At 35.9% G+C, this 24,353-nt stretch overlaps 1 protein-coding gene across 1 annotated transcript in view; it reads left to right on the top strand.

The window, feature by feature from the left end:
- The window catches only part of LOC113403088 (titin-like), a 63,760-nt gene that overhangs the window by 4,465 nt on the left and 34,942 nt on the right, over window positions 1-24,353 (top strand). Inside the window, exons 2-12 of the mRNA XM_064220280.1 lie at window positions 13-921; window positions 1,294-1,343; window positions 1,609-1,694; window positions 1,774-1,994; window positions 2,518-2,592; window positions 3,497-3,601; window positions 4,648-5,627; window positions 5,843-5,903; window positions 5,989-6,024; window positions 6,828-12,593; window positions 13,723-24,321. Coding sequence (XP_064076350.1) covers window positions 13-921; window positions 1,294-1,343; window positions 1,609-1,694; window positions 1,774-1,994; window positions 2,518-2,592; window positions 3,497-3,601; window positions 4,648-5,627; window positions 5,843-5,903; window positions 5,989-6,024; window positions 6,828-12,593; window positions 13,723-24,321 — 18,888 coding nt within the window. The remainder of the gene's footprint in view (window positions 1-12; window positions 922-1,293; window positions 1,344-1,608; window positions 1,695-1,773; window positions 1,995-2,517; window positions 2,593-3,496; window positions 3,602-4,647; window positions 5,628-5,842; window positions 5,904-5,988; window positions 6,025-6,827; window positions 12,594-13,722; window positions 24,322-24,353) is intronic.

Here is a 24,353-nt window from a genome sequence, read left to right as displayed (position 1 = left end):
AATATTTTGCAGAAGTTGGACCTATAATTATTCAACCGATCAAAGCCATAACCCTAAATGAAAACAATGCCTTTGAACTTGAAGTTACATTTCAACCGGAAGAAAATAACCATATCACTTGGTTCTGTAATAATAAAATACTTAAACAAAGCGACGATTGCTATATAAATATTGAAAATGGAAAATCCACATTAAAAATTATGAATGCAGATAAAAAGAAAGTAGGCAAATATGAAGTAGTAATTGAGAAGGATAATATTGTTTCGAAATCCGCAAGCACTGTTAAATTAGCAAAGTCAAAAGACGAGGAAAACATAAAACCTCCCACTTTTATTAAGCCTTTGCAACCAAAACAAGTTGATGTAGGTGCTGTTGTTTTACTGCAAACAGTGGTACAGTCGAATCCGTGTGCTTCATTTCAATGGTTTATTGGTAATAAGGATGTTGTTAGTTATACAAAGGAAAATAAAATTCACTACATATATATAACAAACAAAAACAATGTTTCGTGTTTATGCATCGAAAATATGACACAAGATCTTTTTGGAATAATTACATGTAGAGCTGAAAATTTTGGGGGTTCTGTTTCATGTTCGGCCTCACTACTGAAACGGGAACACACTAGGCAGTCATCAGGCAAACCGCCAGGATTTGTCGTCAGGTTAAAATCGGCAACGGTGATGGATGGAGATGCAATTCTATTAAACTGCTCTGTTACTGGAGAACCATGTCCTACAGTTGATTGGTATCATAATGAAAAAAAAATTCAGTGGGCTAGAGATGTAACTTTCGGTCGTCAAGAATCGGGATTATGTGAACTATGCATAAAAGAAGCTTTCCCAGAAATGTCGGGCAACTACAGTTGCGTAGCTACAAATGAGCTTGGGTCTAGCAGCTGCGAATGTTTTGTAACTGTGGAAGGTAGCAGAACAGTTCTAGTCATCTGAATGCATGTGTAATAAGCACGACAATTGTTAGATTTGCATTTGTAACGCTAATATTAAAATATATGCCATATTGATATATTGCAATTTGAAATTTATATCGAGCTTTTAACTAAGAATTGCAATTATTATGTCATTGTCATTCGATTATAAAAAAATATACATTTAAAACCTTTGTAAGACACAAAGGTTTTATTTAAAACAAATGATATAATGGTTGACGAAGCACAAGCTTTATTTGCACTCCAACCGCACTTTACTCGTTTGTTGAGATTTTAGGACAGTAATAATGCAGAAAAAATAAATTAAAGAAACAGATATATAATTCAAAAATAATTTTATTTTTCAGCATACGAATACGTGCCTAGTGTCTCTGAAGAAGACGTTTTAAGTGACGAAGTAAGTAAAACATTTAATGTCTTAATAGTAATCTGACAACTCTTCATTTAATTATTAAGGTACTTGTAACGTTACGATACATCCAGATCACAAAACAACGTATAAATCTAAATCACGATTTCTAACATAAATTTCGAATCGTTTATTATTTATGGTACAACAATATATTAAAGCATTTAAAAATTTATTGCATGATTAATTTTAATCAACGAGATTAGTTTGATGTAAATTATAATAATGTTTAACGATCGTTAAATAATTTCAGAAAACAAGTGACATTGAAGAATTTGCTCCAAAGATTATAAAAGCTTTACCGACGGTCATTTCGACTACGGAAGGGGAGTTGACGAGGTTTGTTAATATCTTTTTTTGAGTAATAAAATACTAGAATGTGTATAGATATTAACTTGTACTATTTATCTAACGACAGATTGGAAGCTAAAGCGATTGGTATTCCCAAACCTGAAATAAGATGGTTGAAACAGGGAGTGCAGATTGAGCAATCTCAAGAATATCAAATAGAAGAATTAGACGACGGTACTTCGATTTTGATTATCCCGGAAGTATACCAAGACGACACCGGTGAAATAACATTCGAAGCGTTTAACGCGTTAGGAGTTACGTCTACTATTGCAGCGCTGTCCGTTGAGAGTAAGCCAAGATGTGAACGCTACATTTTTTATCGTTCAAAGTTCAAATCGTGTGCAGCTTTTAATGACTTTCCTTATTAAATTTAATTGCTATGTTTTCAGTTTTGATATTTTCAGCAACACGTGAACGCTGATTATTTCCAGGAACGATCTACAAATTTATCGAAGGTCGAATAAAAACTGTCCTTGGCCCTGGCCTACCTCCCATTTCTTCCTCTTACACCTTATTCTTATTTAAAACTATTCAAGATTTACTCTTAACGTTTCTACGACACTTTCTACTCCAATTGAACGACATCTCTTTTCTATATAATTGTAATGTTATAAATTGTTCACAATATCAATTATGCCTTAAAAGTAGAAAATACTAATAAGTAAACTTAAATACAAACAAATACAAATATTGTTGCCTTCTGTTTACTAATCGAAAATTTAAAAATACAGTTCACTTATCTTATCGGTTCAAATGAAATACATATTACATTAGAGAAAGAAAAATACTATGAATATGTTTTTTTTTTAAGGTGTCGTTGGAACCAGAGATTACAGAAAACCAGAATGGGTAACGCATATGGAGGAATTACAGGCAGCTCTTAAAGGTAAACATTTTTATGATAGATGTACTCGCTGCCGATTTGTGTGACTTGTGACTCGTCCTAATGTTAGTATTGCTTAGTATATATTTTACCCAGAGGTTATGAAAACCTACCCGAGACAAAGACTGCTATCCAAATTATACTTCGTTTAATAATGTTCTATATTCTTATTACTGATGTTATTGAGTGGCACCAGTGCACCATTCAATAATCAACGTCTCTTTATCATTTCGTAGATTTGATACAAATAAGTTATATTCATTGTAATTTATACAGGATTATCGGTGATTCCACGTGTTCCCGCTAAGAGGTAACAGGGGCGACTATTTGCAATAACTTTAACTATATACTTACTACTAGCTAAGTTTTATTAAATAAATTCTTGAAGTTGCATATTTTGTCGTATTTTGAAAAAATCTAAAAAACGTGATACCTCAAAAATGATTTACTTTTGAATTATACATGATATAGGAGTTATTGCAAACAGTCCCCCTCATCACCTCCCGACGGGAATACGTGCAATTGCCTATTACCCTGTATAATTTTCGAACCTGCTCAAGTATTGTATAATCGCCGCAAATAGTCAATTATCTAACGAGTATCAATTTGCGGGGCTGAGTTTCCAAAGTTAGGCTAACCTAGGCCAGGGTAGGTAGTCGCGGGCCATGCCGCAATGCCACTGACAATTCCACTGATCACTATCACAATCTTTAGTGGACGTGGGTTTTTTATGATTCGTATCCTATGTCTGTTTTTATTTAATATTGTTTCATTTTAAAATCTTTAAACTAGTACCTACATTTGTGTTTTTTGTAATACGATACGACAAAAGATATATTATTTAATATGTATTAAATAAATGTTCCGTAATATGATCATTAAATTAGGATAATCATTATCATTGCAGCGAGTCAATCGGTGCCAACTTTTATCCAGCAAATATTGGAGGAACGAGTTCGCGAAGAGGAGTCAGTCACTTTTGAGGCAATTTATAGAGGAAACCCAACACCAGGTAAATCAAATAAACACTTAAGTCACGGACTTACGAGTATGATCATGAATATTATTTAAAATTTGTGGAGTTACATTTGGTTCCGAACTCCGTTTTTGTCATTAATAATAATAATGATAATGTTTATTACGTGGTTCAACTAGGACAATATTCATCAATAAAATATTCATCAAACGAAATTTAGATCAGGTACTAGCTATCCTAGCTAAGCTAATTCAATAACCTGTATTAAGGATAATCAACTCTCTCCCCGAAAGTTGAAATAATCGAAATCAAAATCAAAATATACTTTATTCAAGTAGGCTTATACAAGCACTTTTGAATCGTCATTTAACAAACTATATTAAGTAAAGCTACCAGCGGTTCGGAATGAAGGTTCTACCGAGAAGAACTGGCAAGAAACTCAGTAGTTACTCTTTTTCAACATCTAAAAATACAGTCATGTTAGTTAAATACAATTATATATGTGTTACATATCCTGCCTGGAAGTCAACTAGATTACATTATAAATATCGTCTAGGTTATTACAAAACCTACTTTAGGAATAGGATTCACATAAAGTAAAATGTTTGTGGGTAAATAAAATAGAGGAATATTTTTGTGTTTAATTTTTTTTGTTGTATGTGGTTGCGTGAGTGTACGTGCATGTTAATATATGTTCGTGTGGGTGCGTGTGTGCGAGTGTGTGTGAGTATGTATGTGTTAGTTGAAATTAGGTTATAGAAAGATTGTATTTTTCTGTTTCATCGTACGTCTTCTTTAGCAGAAACGCAAACACGTTTTTTTTTTCTTTTACTGAGCCAGTAAGTCAGTGTAAATAATAAAATGAACACAAGTCTGCTCATTATACAAGTAAGGACAAAGGTAATAACCGAATTGTTTAGTGCGTCGTTTGACGAGCAATGTAAGGAATCCTCTTAGGCTGGTATAGATTATTTAATTTTTAGACGAATGATTGTTTTCTGCTAAGAACTCCACAAAGTATTAGTATAACAAAAACTGTTGATATTATTTATATATATATATATAAATATATATTGTTTTAGATATCGTTTGGTATAAAGATGACACTGTTATAAACTCCGATGACAATTTCATTATAGAAAACAAAGACAATCGAACAATTTGTAGAATAAGAAAAGCTAAGAAAAGTTTAGAAGGAACGTATAAATGTAAAGCTATAAGTGACATTGGCATGGCAATAACTAAAGCTAATTTACAAGTATTTGAAAACAAAGAGAATTTTGAGAAAATATCGACTAAGAAAACAAAAATCTTTAAAACAGAAACGACAAAAAAAGTGACAAAAGAAGCAGTGTCATCCGTGAGTGCAATTGAATTCACAAAGCCTCTTGAGACAGAGCAAAGAGATGAAGAAACGGCCGAAGTTATATTTAGTGAGGCTGATACTATAGAAACTACTGATATTGCTACACTTAAAAACATCGAAGAGAAAACTAAAGTTGAAAATAATGTAACGGAAATATTAGAACCAGTAATTTTTTCACATGAATATTTAATCTCTTCTCAACAACAAAATGAGGAAACAGTACAAACGTTGGAAAAGACATATGAACCATATAAAGCAGTATTAAAAACAGTCGAAGAAGAATTGAAAGTGTCAGCCGAAATTAATGAGTTGTTAGAAGTGGTTAATGCCAAAGAGTTTGGCCCTGGCGAGTCACCCTTGAGAGAACTAGCTAAAATTGGATTCATGCTAAGAAGAGGTATAACTACGGAAGAGATCGAATGTTTGTATGATTCAAAATACTTCCCTGCACTTCGAGTGCCACAATCACAATCTGCTTTAGTGAATTTGGTTGAACGCCAAGGTCACGGTGCTCTTATAACTGAAGTGCTCACGGAGGAAACGACTCAAAATGAAGATGTCATTGCTGCAAAAGTAGGATTCCGGGCCTTCATGAAAATGGTTGAATTAAAACATGCTGCTGTTGAAGAGGTCATAGCTCACTTGTATCCAGAAGATTTCAAGCCACGTGCCTGGGAACAGAAGGAAGCTCATGAGGTAACTGTCAATAGTTAATTTTTACGTAAATATGGCAATAGTTAAATTATTTTTTTTCTCCACGCATCGCGACGTTTATTTCATTCGTCTATCTAAATGTCTAGTTATACTTTTTTTTATTAATATTAAAAACGCTTATTGAACGGTTTAGAAAGCTGTAAATAGTGTTTCTGTGTGTATATTTACAGCTTTCTAAAAATAATGTGTCATTTCAGATAATTGAACAATCATCTACTGAAGAACTCGCCCAAACGTCAACAATAAAAGTGATGAAAGGTAAATTAAAAAAAAAAACATTATAATACATGTCGTAAAACTTGGTAAGTCAATATTGATGAACGAACAATAAATCTTGTTGCAGATTTAACCCTTACTTCTGATGAAAGTAATAAAGACGGTAAGTTTATAGGATTATCCATAGACAATGTTCTTCTAAACATTTAGAAATTGATTTTAAACTTTTTAATTATGCTTATGCTTTTATTTCAAACGCTTTACTTACAGGTGTTAAAACAGCGACTTTAGTTTTTTTTTTTCGTTTTATATATTAATTTATTTTAATTTTCGTAACAACAGCAATTACCTTTTGCAGTTTGCAATGCAAATGCAATGTAACGTTATTATTTATATTGCTTTTTAAGGTGTATTATCCGTAGCTTACGATAAAATTGTTTTAAATAAACCACATTAATTTCTCATATACAAAAATATTCTTTAAAACAATTTCGCTAGTTTCACATGGTTTTGTGTGATTTTAGCGGAACTTAATTCTATCCTTGTATTATTTAAGTTAATAAATTAAAAATATTGTATTAGAAAATAAGTAGTATTTAGAGTGACGCATAATATCAATACCAGATTAGTAATGCTTGTACTCGTACGTATGATATTATCAGTAAAATTGTAAACATATGAGCTTCAACATTATTGGATGTATTTTATAACGCTTTTATTGGATACTATAACAACAATCTAATATAATGTCAATAAGTAGTAGTGTAAGTATATATTTATTGTATAATCATTCACACGTTCACTAAGCGCCATATAAATTCAAAACTTGTAAAACACGTTATTAACAAGGAGCAAGATACTCAAAAATAACTTATTAACAAAAGCTTTACGCTGTTGTACATAATGATTTAATACACTGATGTCTGTGTCACTTTAAACAATATTTACGGTACTGTGTATTCACAGATGTCAGAGCGAAACGCAAAAAATACAAAAAACAAAGAGTAGGTTCAGAAGAAGTAGTTGAAAATACAGAAATTTTGACAAAAGAATTGAAAAACTTACAGCCACAGCAAATAACGGAACATTTAGAAGTAGATGAGACAGAAATTTTAGATGATGAAAGTTTTGTTTATTCTTCTGCTGTTCCCACAGATATTTCTGATAGTAAAATTGAGATAATACCTGCGAGTGTAGTAACACATATGAGAACTGAACAGCAAACACGAAATATTGTGGCGAACGTAAGATTTGACACTAGTTATCCAGTTGTAAGTAATGTTCAAAATGCTCATTACAAAGAGGAACCGTTACAATTGAATCAAAAACATGTTTTGAAAAACGTAGAAGAAACCTTTAGTGAGTTAGAACCATTAGAGATAACCCAAGTAGAAGTTATTAGCTCCGTTGATGAGTATCGAGCAAGTAAGATAAAAAACGATAATACTGCTCATACAGCTATAGTTCCCGCAGAAACTGTAGTGACAGCTGAGACACTTACAAATATCTCAGTCGTGGATATTGATAAAGAGGAAATACAAAAACAGAACGCAAAGTCGACAATAATTTTACAGGAGGCTTTACACGTCACACATGATACTATGTCAGTCAAAGAAGCGCCGTTAAAAGACTCCACAATAAGTAAATCGTTTGCTACACCTTCGGTATCACCTTTTACTGAACTTAACGTTACCGAAATTAATGAAGAATCTAAAGAACAAGAATTGCTCAGTCAAAATACTGATAAAGCTGTTACTTCTAAACTTAACTTCAATTTACTGGAATCTGTTGAAGTTGGAGAAGTTTTTATTGAAGATAGGTCTGGTAAATATTATCCTGAATTAATAGTACCGACGGAAATGGCAAAAAAAAATATTTTAGTGTCAAATCAAATAATAACTCAAATTCATGATGTTCAAGAAAAAGAGGGAACCTTGAATGTTCCTAAGGTACCACTTTTACAAGAAGTGAATTTAGATATTACATCTGAAGACAGTATTGTTGTTTCTATGAAAGACATTCATGAAAAAGAAGGTACATTAGAACTTTATGAATCTCCGGTGAGAGCTACAGTAGCAAGCGATTTAGTATTACATTCCAGTTTGACTAATTATATGACCACACCACATATAAAGGAATCGGATTTTAATGCAGAAATTTTTTCTTCTAAAAAAGCTGAAATAGCCTTTAACGAGCACCAACACAAGTTTAACACCGAAACGAACATTAATGATTCTGAATATGCTTTACAAACGGATGAAGTTATCATAGGCAATCAAGCACGTGTGACCATATCAGCACTAGATAAAAACACTGTCGAAGAAATTCGAATTCATGAAAGCGAAAAAGAGTTTTTACAAAAAGACGATAAACAAACGGCGACAGCTAATGTTGATATTAGAGCAACAGAATCTATAATCATGTCAGAAACAATAGGAATGTCATCAATGACTGAGTTGGAAATTCCAGATGTAGCTGATGATAAAGTAGCTACGGAAGCTGTTGTTACCGAGAATGCCAAAATTATATTATCACCCTTTGTACACGATCAAGAAACTTTGCAGTCATACACCTCTAAACTTCCCGAAAATATCTCAATATCTTTAATCCCTAATATACCTATTTCTGTTTTAGAAACAAGGTTAACTGATTCTGAAAATAAACTGGAAACTGATAAAATTCCAGAACTTTTAAGCACTAAACCAATATCTACCCATCAACTCAAAACTCCCGTCTCTTTAGAAGTAAACACCGCAGATCAATTGGATTATTTACATCCATTTGTTAGCAGCCATCATAGTGCGCATGAACAAAGAGATCTGCATAAAGAACTAACTGTCTTCCAAACTACAGTTCAAGAGCAATTGCGAAAGTTAGATGATAATCCAATTCATGAAACTCAACCAATAGCTTCCTTTATGCCAAATGAAAGTATAAACGTTGTTGAGACAATATCTAATTGTAACGAGGAAGACCTTATCGTTCCAAACATTTTTACAGATAAGATTGCCAAAATTAATATTGATATTGAACATAAAGTACCTATAACATCTGAAGTTAATTTAAAGGATTCCTTGAACCAGTTAGATAATTTGAAATTACCACGTGAAGAAGCTAAATTAGTGCATAATCTATTTAATCCGTTAAACATATCTGAAAATAAAATCTTAGATAGTCAAGCTTCTTTAGAAAGAATCATTACACCAGACATGAAATTTGTTAAACCTAAATTAATTTCAGTGGAGGAGAGCGTTAGAGTTACAGAAATAATGCCCAATGAGAAAGAGGAACTTTATGAAAACCCTGAATCATTTGAATTACCTAGCACAGCTACCGCCGATATCGTTAGTAGACCTGTTGCAATATCTTCAGAGTTATTTGAAAATTTAGCTGTTGGATTTACCGAAAGAGATGTAATTCCAAAATATTCTACAGCTAACATAGAAAATATTGCTCACAAAGAAATATCTGTATCAACTGCAGAATCTATTGAAAAGGAAGGTATTCTTACTTATAATAAACCAAAAACTGTTGAAGCTTTAACAAATATTGATTCTAACCAAGCAGTTATAATAAATCAAGTTCAATCGGAGGCTTTTCCGACAACGTTTAAACCACAGTCAGTAGTTGGAGTATCAATTATCCCACATGCAATAACCGCCGAAGCTTTAGTGCAACATGAAATTTTAGTACATTCTTCAGAGAGTATTTTAAAGAAGCAAGAGAGTTCCAACAAAATGAAAGCTTGTGTATCTGTTTCGGCGCTAACAGTTCCAGAGCACGAAGAAAAAGTAACAGCGGAAAAAGAGAAGACCCTTTTAAGTCATATTACGCCCGAAAAACAAAATGTCACTGTAAAATTATCTGAACAACGTGGTGTGGAAACAATAGAAACTTTAGCACAATGCGATAACATTAAAAAATCAGATAACTTTGAAATTCCAAGTAAAACAGCCCTGATTAAAATTGATGACATTTATGGTAAAGCTGCGAGTGTGGAAGAAGCACTAATTATTCAAACAACAACAGACATTACTGATAATATAAAAGAGGCAAAACCAGAAGTTAAAACATTAGACCATTTGAACTTACAACAAACAGAAACTATACCAGCTGAAAGAGAAACATTTATATCTGAAGAAAAGCCTAGAAAAGCGGTAGCCTCTTCAAATCTAGTAGAATCACAGGCTTTAATTGAAAGTGCTATAGATGTTCAGGAAAAAGAAACAACATTCAATAAGCTAACTTGTTTACCGATTCAAGATGCTTCAGTTGAATTTATGCAACATAGTGGGATTATAAATACTGAAGTAATTTTATCTAACAAAATAGAGTTTATCGAAAGCGATAAAAAACTTGAAATGCAAATATTAAATACAAATGTTCAAGAACAGAAATCAATTGATGTTACAGAAATATTCCCTACTGAGACTGAAATTTATTTCAAAGAATCATCTAAAGCTATATCACATACGTTGCACCCTACACCAAATATATCAATAATTCCTTCTATTGAGTCCACTGAGACAACAGTGAATGAACAAGAAGGTATGATACCTTCGTCGGTTGAAACTAAACCACAAAGAGCAGAATATCATCTTACACCGTCACAACATGTAGATATTTCTGAGGAAATTGCAGCAGAAAAGGAGAGTAATTTAAAGTTAAGTAATATACCAATGACAACTATTAACGATATTAATTTTAATTCACATCATCATATAAATGTAGAAGTTTGTCAGATATCTGAACTGGAAGAACCTATTAAGACATTAAAACATAAATTCACAAGTATTAAAGATTTTAGTCTAGAGCCTGTGAAAGCACTTAATGTTTGCGAAATTAAAGCAGAAGAAAGATCTGAAGATTTATCAGTTAATAAAATCATAAAAGAAGAAAAACCACAAGCCAGTTTTGAAATGAGTGGTCATATCGATACCAATGAAATAATACCATTCGAAGTTGAAACTATTTTATCGACATCTAATTTAGATAAAACGGGAAAAATTACCCCTAATATCGAACAATCTGCTCCGTGTGTCACTGTTCTTGAAATTGAATCAATTGAGAAAGAAGAAACATTAAACGTTGAAGTAAAAGGACACCCTAAACATGTTGTATCATCGATTGAAACAAAACCCTCTATTGAGGTACATGAAATAATACCCTCTGATTCAGAGTTAAATTTGTCACAGAAAAGTATTCCAAAAACAGAAAAATTGTCTTTGCTGATGGAGACACAGCATCACGTCACCGTAATAGATACATTAACAAAAGAAAAGGAAGAATTTCTTAAATCACAAGAAATTTCAGTAAGTAGAGAGCAACAATCTAGTATTCAAACAGCCCATCATATTATAACAAGTGAAACTATAGCTAATGAAGATGAAACGAAAATTAATGAATTTTACAAACCCTTGATTGAGACTGCTTCAAAGTCACATATTCTAGAAGAAAGTTTAAACAGAGAAGAACAACAAACGTGTGAAACTATAGGATTAGTAACACAGTTAAGCGAGCCTCAAACATTAAATGCAAAGGAAGATATAGCAACTTTTAAAGTTGCAGAAAATGCCGAAGTAATAATCCAAGAACAACCAGGCCCGCTGGGTGACTATGAACCAAAAGAAGAGACAGCTTTACTAACACAAGCGGCTACAAAAGAAGTGATAACTTTACTCCCACAGATACTGGAAAGTACAAAACTATTAAAAGAAAACAGTGTTGTAGAGACCTGCGTCGATTATGAATTGGAGGTTCATAAAAACTATGTCACGCAAGAAAATATTGCCCATGAACTTTCTGAAAATTTAGTCGTTGAGAAAAAACTGCCTAAAATAGCTGAAAAACAAATATTAGAATTAAGCAGTTTTGAACAGACTGAAATAGTAACTGAAGAAAAGCCGAAAGATTTTAATAAAGCAGAATCTATTAAAACCCAAAAGGCAGATGAAATTGCTATTAATTTCCAAGGAGTAGATGTAACTAAACAAGAGCCTTTAGAGAATGTCAGTGATCTCATTAGTACAGTACAACCCAACTTGAAAAAAGCTTCAGTTGACTTAAACTCTCACTTAAGCTTAACAGTTTCTGAAAAGATTTGTGAGGAACCAGTTACAGATATTTCAAATGATGAAGTAAAAGCACTAAAACTTACCGAAGAACTTTTAATTGTCAGACCTGTAGAGCAAACTATAGTTATTGCTGGAGAAAATATCGAAAATATTACCAAGAAACTAAAGGTGGAAGAAAAATCTCTAAAATCCGAACCTATTCAATACGAACCTTTGAACCAAATAGAATTTTTAATCCATGAAAATGAAGTAGAAACAAACTTTGATAAAATGTCACGCTTAGAAAATGCTTCAATTTCTCTTACACACTTGACACATTTACAATGTACTGAAAATATATCTGAGTCTCTCGTTGATGATTTAGCGATACCTTTAGCTCAGACACAAAATTCGACAGTCAAAACAAATAACATGTCTACTCTAATTGTCACAGAAAACGTTACTTTACAAAACGAATCTGACCTACAAATCACAGAACCAGTCAAACAGAAACTAAAAGCTGTGTTCAATTTATCAAATGAATTAGAAATTACTGACAAAACTTTAGAAGAACACCTCACGCCGTATAACGAAATTAAACCTAAATTACATGATAGCAAAGTGTCTTTTGTAGAAGATGACGCAGACGTTACATCGTTTCAAGACAAATTTAAAATAGGTGAGTAAATTAGCGTTACTTCTATTGCAACACATGAGTAAGGTTCCTTTAAATAATTTTAATTCAAAACCTACATTATTTTTGCTTGTGTACTTTACTATTCTGACTTGCTTGAAGTTATTTTAAGACATTTATGTATCCGTTATGTCAACATTTTTAAGGTTTAGAGGGTCTAATGAGGTGAGACTGTATTGATTATTTATATAATATGTAATCTTCTCTGATTATTTCATTAAATATTATACACATCTTATGACTCATATCTCAATATGCACATATGTATATCTTACTTCTAAAAGAGCCGTTACCTGGATTGTAATCCGACGGGGTTTATAGTCTACATTACATTATAAAAAATATATATTAAATTATGGTTATAATGTGTAATTCAAATTAGTTTTCTAATATATATTTTTTAATGGTATTAATGTTTTGAAAGTCATAAGTGGCTTAATATCTCATTTAATTCAAGTTAAAAATCAATTAAATGAATGTAGTAAACATATATTTTACTGAAAACACAACTACATATTTATTGCTACGAAAGTTGAAGAAGAATTCATAGCATTTTTACCTTGCAAATAGTCAATTACGAATGATTTTAAAATTTTATATAACCATTGTTAATTTACTTCAATGAAACTGTCAGGTTATTAGCTTATTTTATCAAAATTGATCCATAAAATATAATATGTAGAGAATTGTACTTCTTATTAAGCTTTCATTTTATTGAATACATGTATATTGTAATTTGATACAGTATAATTTAAAAAAATATTTATACATAAATAGATAAAAAACTTATAAGTTTCATACAAGGTATAAGCTGACTTTAATCAATTTGTCTTTATTTTTAATATTTGAACAAGGATAAGATTTAAATTTAATGAATTAGATTTAAATAAAATTAATGTTAACATTGAGGCCAAGAAACTGAATTCAGAGTACATAATCTATGTGTTTAAGTTTATTTTGTTTTTTCTTATTTCAAACCATGCCAGATACTAAGCAATATCAAATAAAAACTACAACAAGAAAAAAAATTTTTTTTGGGAAAAGTATTTTGAGTAAAAAAAAAATAATACAAAGTATAAATTAAATACTGTAGATGCCAATGACTTAATTCCAGATAAAACACATCTACTCTCTCTATCACCTAAATCATCCGACGTAGAAGAATCGGAAGAAATTGTAACAAAATTTATGCAAGCTCAAGGAAATAAAGAACCTATACAAATAAAAACAAAGCGAACAATACTAAGAAAAAAACGAAAATCAAATGATATTAACAATGTAGAAGGCGACGTCGTTATAGAAGAAACAATAGATGACGAATTTGACAAACTTAATAATATTAAAATGGCACATGATGTAAAGATTGAGGAATATCATGGTGAAGAATATGTTAATGAGAATTGTACAGACCAAAGTACAGTCGAATTACCAGACGATCACATCAGCCTGCCAAAACTACCAACTCAAGTTTTTATTGAAGAGATGTTTGATGAAGACACGCGTGTCTCTAAAAAATCGTATAATGTTCCGGTTCTTAAAACCCACGAAATAATAAATGATAATGTCCCAACACCTGTCGAAGACATATTCGTACAAGAAAAATTGAATATCACTGAAGAAACTAATGAAAAAGTAAAATTAACACAAAGAAAATCGGATAAAGAAACAAAAGAAACTATCGAGACCACAAAGCGCGTGATCAAAAAGCAAAAAGGGAAAAAGCAGGAAAAAACTGAAATAATAACCGTCGAAAAAGAAGACGAGGAACCAGTTACTACGGTGTCCGTGACTGAAGAAACGACACCGGAAGAAGAAGAACCGAAACTCGTCGAAATTATTGAACTTCCTGAGGAAACAGTGGTTGAAGATGTCGAAACGCCTGAAGGTAAGCCAAAGCAAAAGAAAATAACCAAACGCATCATCAAAAAGAAGGTAGGCCCTAAGGTCGAAACTACACAAATCATTACTGAACAAGAAGACGACAAAACACCCGTCACTTTTGTGTACAAAACAGAGGAACTCACTGATGACACACTTACACCTCTCGACGACATTGTTAAACCAGAGACGGCACAGGTTATAGAGGAGGCTCCCGAGCAAGTTAAAGTGACACAGGTTACGACCGAAACTGGTGAAATGAAGACTGTCAAGACCACGAAACGTGTAATTAAAAAGCAAAAAGGTAAAAAGCAGGAAAAAACTGAAATAATAACCGTCGAAAAAGAAGACGAGGAACCAGTGACTACGGTGTCCGTGACTAAAGAAACGACACCGGATGAAGAAGAACCGAAGCCCGTCGAAATTATTGAACTTCCTGAGGAAACGGTGGTTGAAGATGTCGAAACGCCTGAAGGTAAGCCAAAGCAAAAGAAAATAACCAAACGCATCATCAAAAAGAAGGTAGGCCCTAAGGTCGAAACTACACAAATCATTACTGAACAAGAAGACGACAAAACACCCGTCACTTTTGTATACAAAACAGAGGAACTCACTGATGACACACTTACACCTCTCGACGACATTGTTAAACCAGAGACGGCACAGGTTATAGAGGAGGCTCCCGAGCAAGTTAAAGTGACACAGGTTACGACCGAAACTGGTGAAATGAAGACTGTCAAGACCACGAAACGTGTAATTAAAAAGCAAAAAGGTAAAAAGCAGGAAAAAACTGAAATAATAACCGTCGAAAAAGAAGACGAGGAACCAGTGACTACGGTGTCCGTGACTGAAGAAACGACACCGGATGAAGAAGAACCGAAGCCCGTCGAAATTATTGAACTTCCTGAGGAAACGGTGGTTGAAGATGTCGAAACGCCTGAAGGTAAGCCAAAGCAAAAGAAAATAACCAAACGCATCATCAAAAAGAAGGTAGGCCCTAAGGTCGAAACTACACAAATCATTACTGAACAAGAAGACGACAAAACACCCGTCACTTTTGTATACAAAACAGAGGAACTCACTGATGACACACTTACACCTCTCGACGACATTGTTAAACCAGAGACGGCACAGGTAATAGAGGAGGCTCCCGAGCAAGTTAAAGTGACACAAGTTACGACCGAAGCTGGTGAAACGACGACGGTCAAGACTACGAAACGTGTAATTAAAAAGCAAAAAGGAAAAAAGCAGGAAAAAACGGAAATAATAACCGTCGAAAAAGAAGACGAGGAACCAGTTACTACGGTGTCCGTGACTGAAGAAACGACACCGGAAGAAGAAGAAACGAAACCCGTCGAAATTATTGAACTCCCTGAGGAAACGGTGGTTGAAGATATCAAAACGCCTGAAGGTAAGCCAAAGCAAAAGAAAATAACCAAACGTGTCATCAAAAAGACGGTCGGTCCTAAGGTCGAAACTACACAAATCATTACTGAACAAGAAGACGACGAAACACCCGTCACTTTTGTACACAAAACAGAGGAACTCACTGATGACACACTTACACCTCTCGAAGACATTAATAAATCAGAGACGGCACAGGTTATAGAAGAGGCTCCCGAGCAAGTTAAAGTGACACAAGTTACGACCGAAACTGGTGAAACAAAAACGGTCAAGACTACGAAACGTGTAATTAAAAAGCAAAAAGGTAAACAGCAGGAAAAAACGGAAATAATAACCGTCGAAAAAGAAGACGAGGAACCAGTGACTACGGTGTCCGTGACTGAAGAAACGACACCGGAAGAAGAAGAAACGAAACCCGTCGAAATTATTGAACTTCCTGAGGAAACGGTGGTAGAAGATGTCGAAACGCCTGCAGGTAAGCCAAAGCAAAAGAAAATAACCAAGCGCATCATCAAAAAGAAGGTAGGCCCTAAGGTCGAAACTACACAAATCATTACTGAACAAGAAGACGACAAAACACCCGTCACATTTGTACATAAAACAGAGGAACTCACTGATGACACACTTACACCTCTCGAAGACTTTGTTAAACCAGAGACGGCACAGGTTATAGAGGAGGCTCCCGAGCAAGTTAAAGTGACACAAGTTACGACCGAAACTGGTGAAACGAAGACGGTCAAGACTACGAAACGTGTTATTAAAAAGCAAAAAGGTAAAAAGCAGGAAAAAACGGAAATAATAACCGTCGAAAAAGAAGACGAGGAACCAGTTACTACGGTGTCCGTGACTGAAGAAACGACACCGGAAGAAGAAGAAACGAAACCCGTCGAAATTATTGAACTCCCTGAGGAAACGGTGGTTGAAGATATCAAAACGCCTGAAGGTAAGCCAAAGCAAAAGAAAATAACCAAACGTGTCATCAAAAAGACGGTCGGTCCTAAGGTCGAAACTACACAAATCATTACTGAACAAGAAGACGACGAAACACCCGTCACTTTTGTACACAAAACAGAGGAACTCACTGATGACACACTTACACCTCTCGAAGACATTAATAAATCAGAGACGGCACAGGTTATAGAAGAGGCTCCCGAGCAAGTTAAAGTGACACAAGTTACGACCGAAACTGGTGAAACAAAAACGGTCAAGACTACGAAACGTGTAATTAAAAAGCAAAAAGGTAAACAGCAGGAAAAAACGGAAATAATAACCGTCGAAAAAGAAGACGAGGAACCAGTGACTACGGTGTCCGTGACTGAAGAAACGACACCGGAAGAAGAAGAAACGAAACCCGTCGAAATTATTGAACTTCCTGAGGAAACGGTGGTAGAAGATGTCGAAACGCCTGAAGGTAAGTCAAAGCAAAAGAAAATAACCAAACGCATCATCAAAAAGAAGGTCGGTCCTAAGGTAGAAACTACACAAATCATAACCGAACAAGAAGACGACAAAACACCAGTCACATTTGTACACAAAACAGAAGAACTCACTGATGACACACTTACACCTCTCGAAGACATTGTTCCACTAGATACGGCACAGGTTATAGAAGAGGCTCCCGAGCAAGTTAAAGTGACACAAGTTACAACCGAAACTGGTGAAACGAAGACTGTTAAGATCACGAAACGTGTAATTAAAAAGCAAAAAGGTAAAAAGCAGGAAAAAACGGAAATAATAACCGTCGAAAAAGAAGACGAGGAACCAGTTACTACGGTGTCCGTGACTGAAGAAACGACACCGGAAGAAGAAGAACCGAAACTCGTCGAAATTATTGAACTTCCTGAGGAAACAGTGGTTGAAGATGTCGAAACGCCTGAAGGTAAGCCAAAGCAAAAGAAAATAACCAAACGCATCATCAAAAAGAAGGTAGGCCCTAAGGTCGAAACTACACAAATCATTACTGAACAAGAAGACGACAAAACACCCGTCACTTTTGTATACAAAACAGAGGAACTCACTGATGACACACTAATACCTCTCGAAGACATTGTTCCACTAGATACGGCAAAGGTTATAGAAGAGGCTCCCGAGCAAGTTAAAGTGACACAGGTTACGACCGAAACTGGTGAAACGAAGACTGTCAAGACCACGAAACGTGTAATTAAAAAGCAAAAAGGTAAAAAGCAAGAAAAAACGGAAATAATAACCGTCGAAAAAGAAGACGAAGAACCAGTGACTACGGTGTCCGTGACTGAAGAAACGACACCGGATGAAGAAGAACCGAAACCCGTAGAAATTATTGAACTTCCTGAGGAAACGGTGGTTGAAGATGTCGAAACACCTGAAGGTAAGCCAAAGCAAAAGAAAATTACCAAACGCATCATCAGAAAGAAGGTAGGCCCTAAGGTCGAAACTACACAAATCATTACTGAACAAGAAGACGACAAAACACCCGTCACTTTTGTACACAAAACAGAGGAACTCACTGATGACACACTTACACCTCTCGAAGACATTGTTAAACCAGAGACGGCACAGGTTATAGAAGAGGCTCCCGAGCAAGTTAAAGTGACACAAGTTACGACCGAAACTGGTGAAACGAAGACGGTCAAGACTACGAAACGTGTTATTAAAAAGCAAAAAGGTAAAAATCAGGAAAAAACGGAAATAATAACCGTCGAAAAAGAAGACGAGGAACCAGTGACTACGGTGTCCGTGACTGAAGAAACAACACCGGATGAAGAAGAACCGAAACCCGTCGAAATTATTGAACTTCCTGAGGAAACGGTGGTTGAAGATGTCGAAACACCTGAAGGTAAGCCAAAGCAAAAGAAAATAACCAAACGCATCATCAAAAAGAAGGTAGGCCCTAAGGTCGAAATTACACAAATCATTACTGAACAAGAAGACGACAAAACACCCGTCACTTTTGTACACAAAACAGAGGAACTCACTGATGACACACTTACACCTCTCGACGACATTGTTAAACCAGAGACGGCACAGGTTATAGAAGAGGCTCCCGAGCAAGTTAAAGTGACACAAGTTACAACCGAAACTGGTGAAACGAAGACGGTCAAGACCACGAAACGTGTAATTAAAAAGCAAAAAGGTAAAAAAGAGGTAAAAACGGAAATAATAACCGTCGAAAAAGAAGACGAGGAACCAGTGACTACGGTGTCCGTGACTGAAGAAACGACACCGGAAGAAGAAGAAACGAAACCCGTCGAAATTATTGAACTTCCTGAGGAAACGGTGGTTGAAGATGTCGAAACACCTGAAGGTAAGCCAAAGCAAAAGAAAATAACCAAACGCATCATCAAAAAGAAGGTAGGCCCTAAGGTCGAAATTACACAAATCATTACTGAACAAGAAGACGACAAAACACCCGTCACTTTTGTACACAAAACAGAGGAACTCACTGATGACACACTTACACCTCTCGACGACATTGTTAAACCAGAGACGGCACAGGTTATAGAAGAGGCTCCCGAGCAAGTTAAAGTGACACAAGTTACGACCGAAACTGGTGAAACGAAGACGGTCAAAACCACGAAACGCGTAATTAAAAAGCAAAAAGGTAAAAAGCAGGAAAAAACTGAAATAATAACCGTCGAAAAAGAAGACGAGGAACCAGTGACTACGGTGTCCGTGACTGAAGAAACGACACCGGATGAAGAAGAACCGAAACCCGTAGAAATTATTGAACTTCCTGAGGAAACGCTGGTTGAAGATGTCGAAACGCCCGAAGGTAAGCAAAAGCAAAAGAAAATAACCAAACGTATCATCAAAAAGAAGGTGGGTCCTAAGGTCGAAACTACACAAATCATTACTGAACAAGAAGACGACAAAACACCAATCACATTTGTACACAAAACTGAGGAACTCACTGATGACACACTTACACCTCTCGAAGACATTGTTCCACTAGATACGGCACAGGTTATAGAAGAGGCTCCCGAGCAAGTTAAAGTGACACAAGTTACGACCGAAACTGGTGAAACGAAGACTGTCAAGACCACGAAACGTGTAATTAAAAAGCAAAAAGGTAAAAAGCAGGAAAAAACGGAAATAATAACCGTCGAAAAAGAAGACGAGGAACCAGTGACTACGGTGTCCGTGACTGAAGAATCGACACCGGAAGAAGAAGAAACGAAACCCGTCGAAATTATTGAACTTCCTGAGGAAACGGTGGTTGAAGATTTCGAAACGCCTGAAGGTAAGCCAAAGCAAAAGAAAATAACCAAACGCATCATCAAAAAGAAGGTAGGTCCTAAGGTCGAAACTACACAAATCATTACTGAACAAGAAGATGACAAAACACCCGTCACTTTTGTACACAAAACAGAGGAACTAACTGATGACACATTTACACCTCTAGAAGACATTGTTACACTAGATACGGCAGAGGTTATAGAGGAGGCTCCCGAGCAAGTTAAAGTGACACGAGTTACAACCGAAACTGGTGAAACGAAGACTGTCAAGACTACGAAACGTGTAATTAAAAAGCAAAAAGGTAAAAAGCAGGAAAAAACGGAAATAATAACCGTCGAAAAAGAAGACGAGGAACCAGTGACTACGGTGTCCGTTACTGAAGAAACGACACCGGAAGAAGAAGAACCGAAACCCGTCGAAATTATTGAACTTCCTGAGGAAACGGTGGTTGAAGATTTCGAAACGCCTGAAGGTAAGCCAAAGCAAAAGAAAATAACCAAACGCATCATCAAAAAGAAGCTAGGTCCAAAGGTCGAAACTACACAAATCATTACTGAACAAGAAGACGACAAAACACCGGTCACTTTTGTACACAAAACAGAGGAACTCACTGATGACACACTTATACCTCTCGACGACATTGTTAAACCAGAGACGGCACAGGTTATAGAGGAGGCTCCCGAGCAAGTTAAAGTGACACAAGTTACGACCGAAACTGGTGAAACGAAGACTGTCAAGACCACGAAACGTGTAATTAAAAAGCAAAAAGGTAAAAAGCAGGAAAAAACGGAAATAATAACCGTCGAAAAAGAAGACGAGGAACCTGTGACTACGGTGTCCATGACTGAAGAAACGACACCAGAAGAAGAAGAATCGAAACCCGTCGAAATTATTGAACTTCCTGAGGAAACGGTGGTTGAAGATTTCGAAACGCCTGAAGGTAAGCCAAAGCAAAAGAAAATAACCAAACGCATCATCAAAAAGAAGGTAGGTCCAAAGGTCGAAACTACACAAATCATTACTGAACAAGAAGACGACAAAACACCCGTCACTTTTGTACACAAAACAGAGGAACTCACTGATGACACACTTACACCTCTAGAAAACATTGTTAGACTAGATACGGCACAGGTTATAGAGGAGGCTCCCGAGCAAGTTAAAGTGACACAAGTTACGACCGAAACTGGTGAAACGAAGACTGTCAAGACCACGAAACGTGTAATTAAAAAGCAAAAAGGTAAAAAGCAGGAAAAAACGGAAATAATAACCGTCGAAAAAGAAGACGAGGAACCAGTGACTACGGTGTCCGTGACTGAAGAAACGACACCGGATGAAGAAGAAACGAAACCTGTAGAAATTATTGAACTTCCTGAGGAAACGGTGGTTGAAGATGTCGAAACGCCCGAAGGTAAGCCAAAGCAAAAGAAAATAACCAAACGCATCATCAGAAAGAAGGTAGGCCCTAAGGTCGAAACTACACAAATCATTACTGAACAAGAAGACGACAAAACACCCGTCACTTTTGTACACAAAACAGAGGAACTCACTGATGACACACTTACACCTCTAGAAAACATTGTTACACTAGATACGGCACAGGTTATAGAGGAGGCTCCCGAGCAAGTTAAAGTGACACAAGTTACGACCGAAACTGGTGAAACGAAGACTGTCAAGACCACGAAACGTGTGATTAAAAAGCAAAAAGGTAAAAAGCAGGAAAAAACGGAAATAATAACCGTCGAAAAAGAAGACGAGGAACCAGTGACTACGGTGTCCGTGACTGAAGAAACGACACCGGATGAAGAAGAACCGAAACCCGTAGAAATTATTGAACTTCCTGAGGAAACGCTGGTTGAAGATGTCGAAACGCCCGAAGGTAAGCAAAAGCAAAAGAAAATAACCAAACGTATCATCAAAAAGAAGGTGGGTCCTAAGGTCGAAACTACACAAATCATTACTGAACAAGAAGACGACAAAACACCAATCACATTTGTACACAAAACTGAGGAACTCACTGATGACACACTTACACCTCTCGAAGACATTGTTCCACTAGATACGGCACAGGTTATAGAAGAGGCTCCCGAGCAAGTTAAAGTGACACAAGTTACGACCGAAACTGGTGAAACGAAGACTGTCAAGACCACGAAACGTGTAATTAAAAAGCAAAAAGGTAAAAAGCAGGAAAAAACTGAAATAATAACCGTCGAAAAAGAAGACGAGGAACCAGTGACTACGGTGTCCGTGACTGAAGAAACGACACCGGAAGAAGAAGAACCGAAACCTGTCGAAATTATTGAACTTCCTGAGGAAACGGTGGTTGAAGATTTCGAAACGCCTGAAGGTAAGCCAAAGCAAAAGAAAATAACCAAACGTATCATCAAAAAGAAGGTAGGTCCTAAGGTCGAAACTACACAAATCATTACTGAACAAGAAGACGACAAAACACCGGTCACTTTTGTACATAAAACAGAGGAACTCACTGATGACACACTTATACCTCTCGACGACATTGTTAAACCAGAGACGGCACAGGTTATAGAAGAGGCTCCCGAGCAAGTTAAAGTGACACAAGTTACGACCGAAACTGGTGAAACAAAAACGGTAAAGACTACGAAACGTGTAATTAAGAAGCAAAAAGGTAAAAAGCAGGAAAAAACGGAAATAATAACCGTCGAAAAAGAAGACGAGGAACCAGTGACTACGGTGTCCGTGACTGAAGAAACGACACCGGAAGAAGAAGAAACGAAACCCGTCGAAATTATTGAACTTCCTGAGGAAACGGTGGTTGAAGATGTCGAAACGCCCGAAGGTAAGCCAAAGCAAAAGAAAATAACCAAACGCATCATCAGAAAGAAGGTAGGCCCTAAGGTCGAAACTACACAAATCATTACTGAACAAGAAGACGACAAAACACCAATCACATTTGTACACAAAACAGAGGAACTCACTGATGACACATTTACACTTCTCGAAGACATTGTTCCACTAGATACGGCACAGGTTATAGAAGAGGTTCCCGAGCAAGTTAAAGTGACACAAGTTACGACCGAAACTGGTGAAACGAAGACTGTCAAGACCACGAAACGTGTAATTAAAAAGCAAAAAGGTAAAAAGCAGGAAAAAACGGAAATAATAACCGTCGAAAAAGAAGACGAGGAACCAGTGACTACGGTGTCCGTGACTGAAGAATCGACACCGGAAGAAGAAGAAACGAAACCCGTCGAAATTATTGAACTTCCTGAGGAAACGGTGGTTGAAGATTTCGAAATGCCTGAAGGTAAGCCAAAGCAAAAGAAAATAACCAAACGCATCATCAGAAAGAAGGTAGGCCCTAAGGTCGAAACTACACAAATCATTACAGAACAAGAAGACGACAAAACACCAATCACATTTGTACACAAAACAGAGGAACTCACTGATGACACATTTACACTTCTCGAAGACATTGTTCCACTAGATACGGCACAGGTTATAGAAGAGGCTCCCGAGCAAGTTAAAGTGACACAAGTTACGACCGAAACTGGTGAAACGAAGACTGTCAAGACCACGAAACGTGTAATTAAAAAGCAAAAAGGTAAAAAGCAGGAAAAAACGGAAATAATAACCGTCGAAAAAGAAGACGAGGAACCAGTGACTACGGTGTCCGTGACTGAAGAAACGACACCGGAAGAAGAAGAACCGAAACCTGTCGAAATTATTGAACTTCCTGAGGAAACGGTGGTTGAAGATTTTGAAACGCCTGATGGTAAGCCAAAGCAAAAGAAAATAACCAAACGCATCATCAAAAAGAAGGTAGGTCCTAAGGTCGAAACTACACAAATCATTACTGAACAAGAAGACGACAAAACACCCGTCACTTTTGTACACAAAACAGAGGAACTCACTGATGACACACTTATACCTCTCGACGACATTGTTAAACCAGAGACGGCACAGGTTATAGAGGAGGCTCCCGAGCAAGTTAAAGTGACACAAGTTACGACCGAAACTGGTGAAACGAAGACTGTCAAGACCACGAAACGTGTAATTAAAAAGCAAAAAGGTAAAAAGCAGGAAAAAACGGAAATAATAACCGTCGAGAAAGAAGACGAGGAACCAGTGACTACGGTGTCCGTGACTGAAGAAACGACACCGGAAGAAGAAGAACCGAAACCTGTCGAAATTATTGAACTTCCTGAGGAAACGGTGGTTGAAGATTTCGAAACGCCTGAAGGTAAGCCAAAGCAAAAGAAAATAACCAAACGC

The sequence above is a fragment of the Vanessa tameamea genome, chromosome Z, assembly GCF_037043105.1.
Source record: "Vanessa tameamea isolate UH-Manoa-2023 chromosome Z, ilVanTame1 primary haplotype, whole genome shotgun sequence".
Classification (NCBI taxonomy): domain Eukaryota; kingdom Metazoa; phylum Arthropoda; class Insecta; order Lepidoptera; family Nymphalidae; genus Vanessa; species Vanessa tameamea.
The sequence above is the reverse complement of the archived record's forward strand: the minus strand, read 5'-3'. Positions and strand labels throughout refer to the sequence as shown.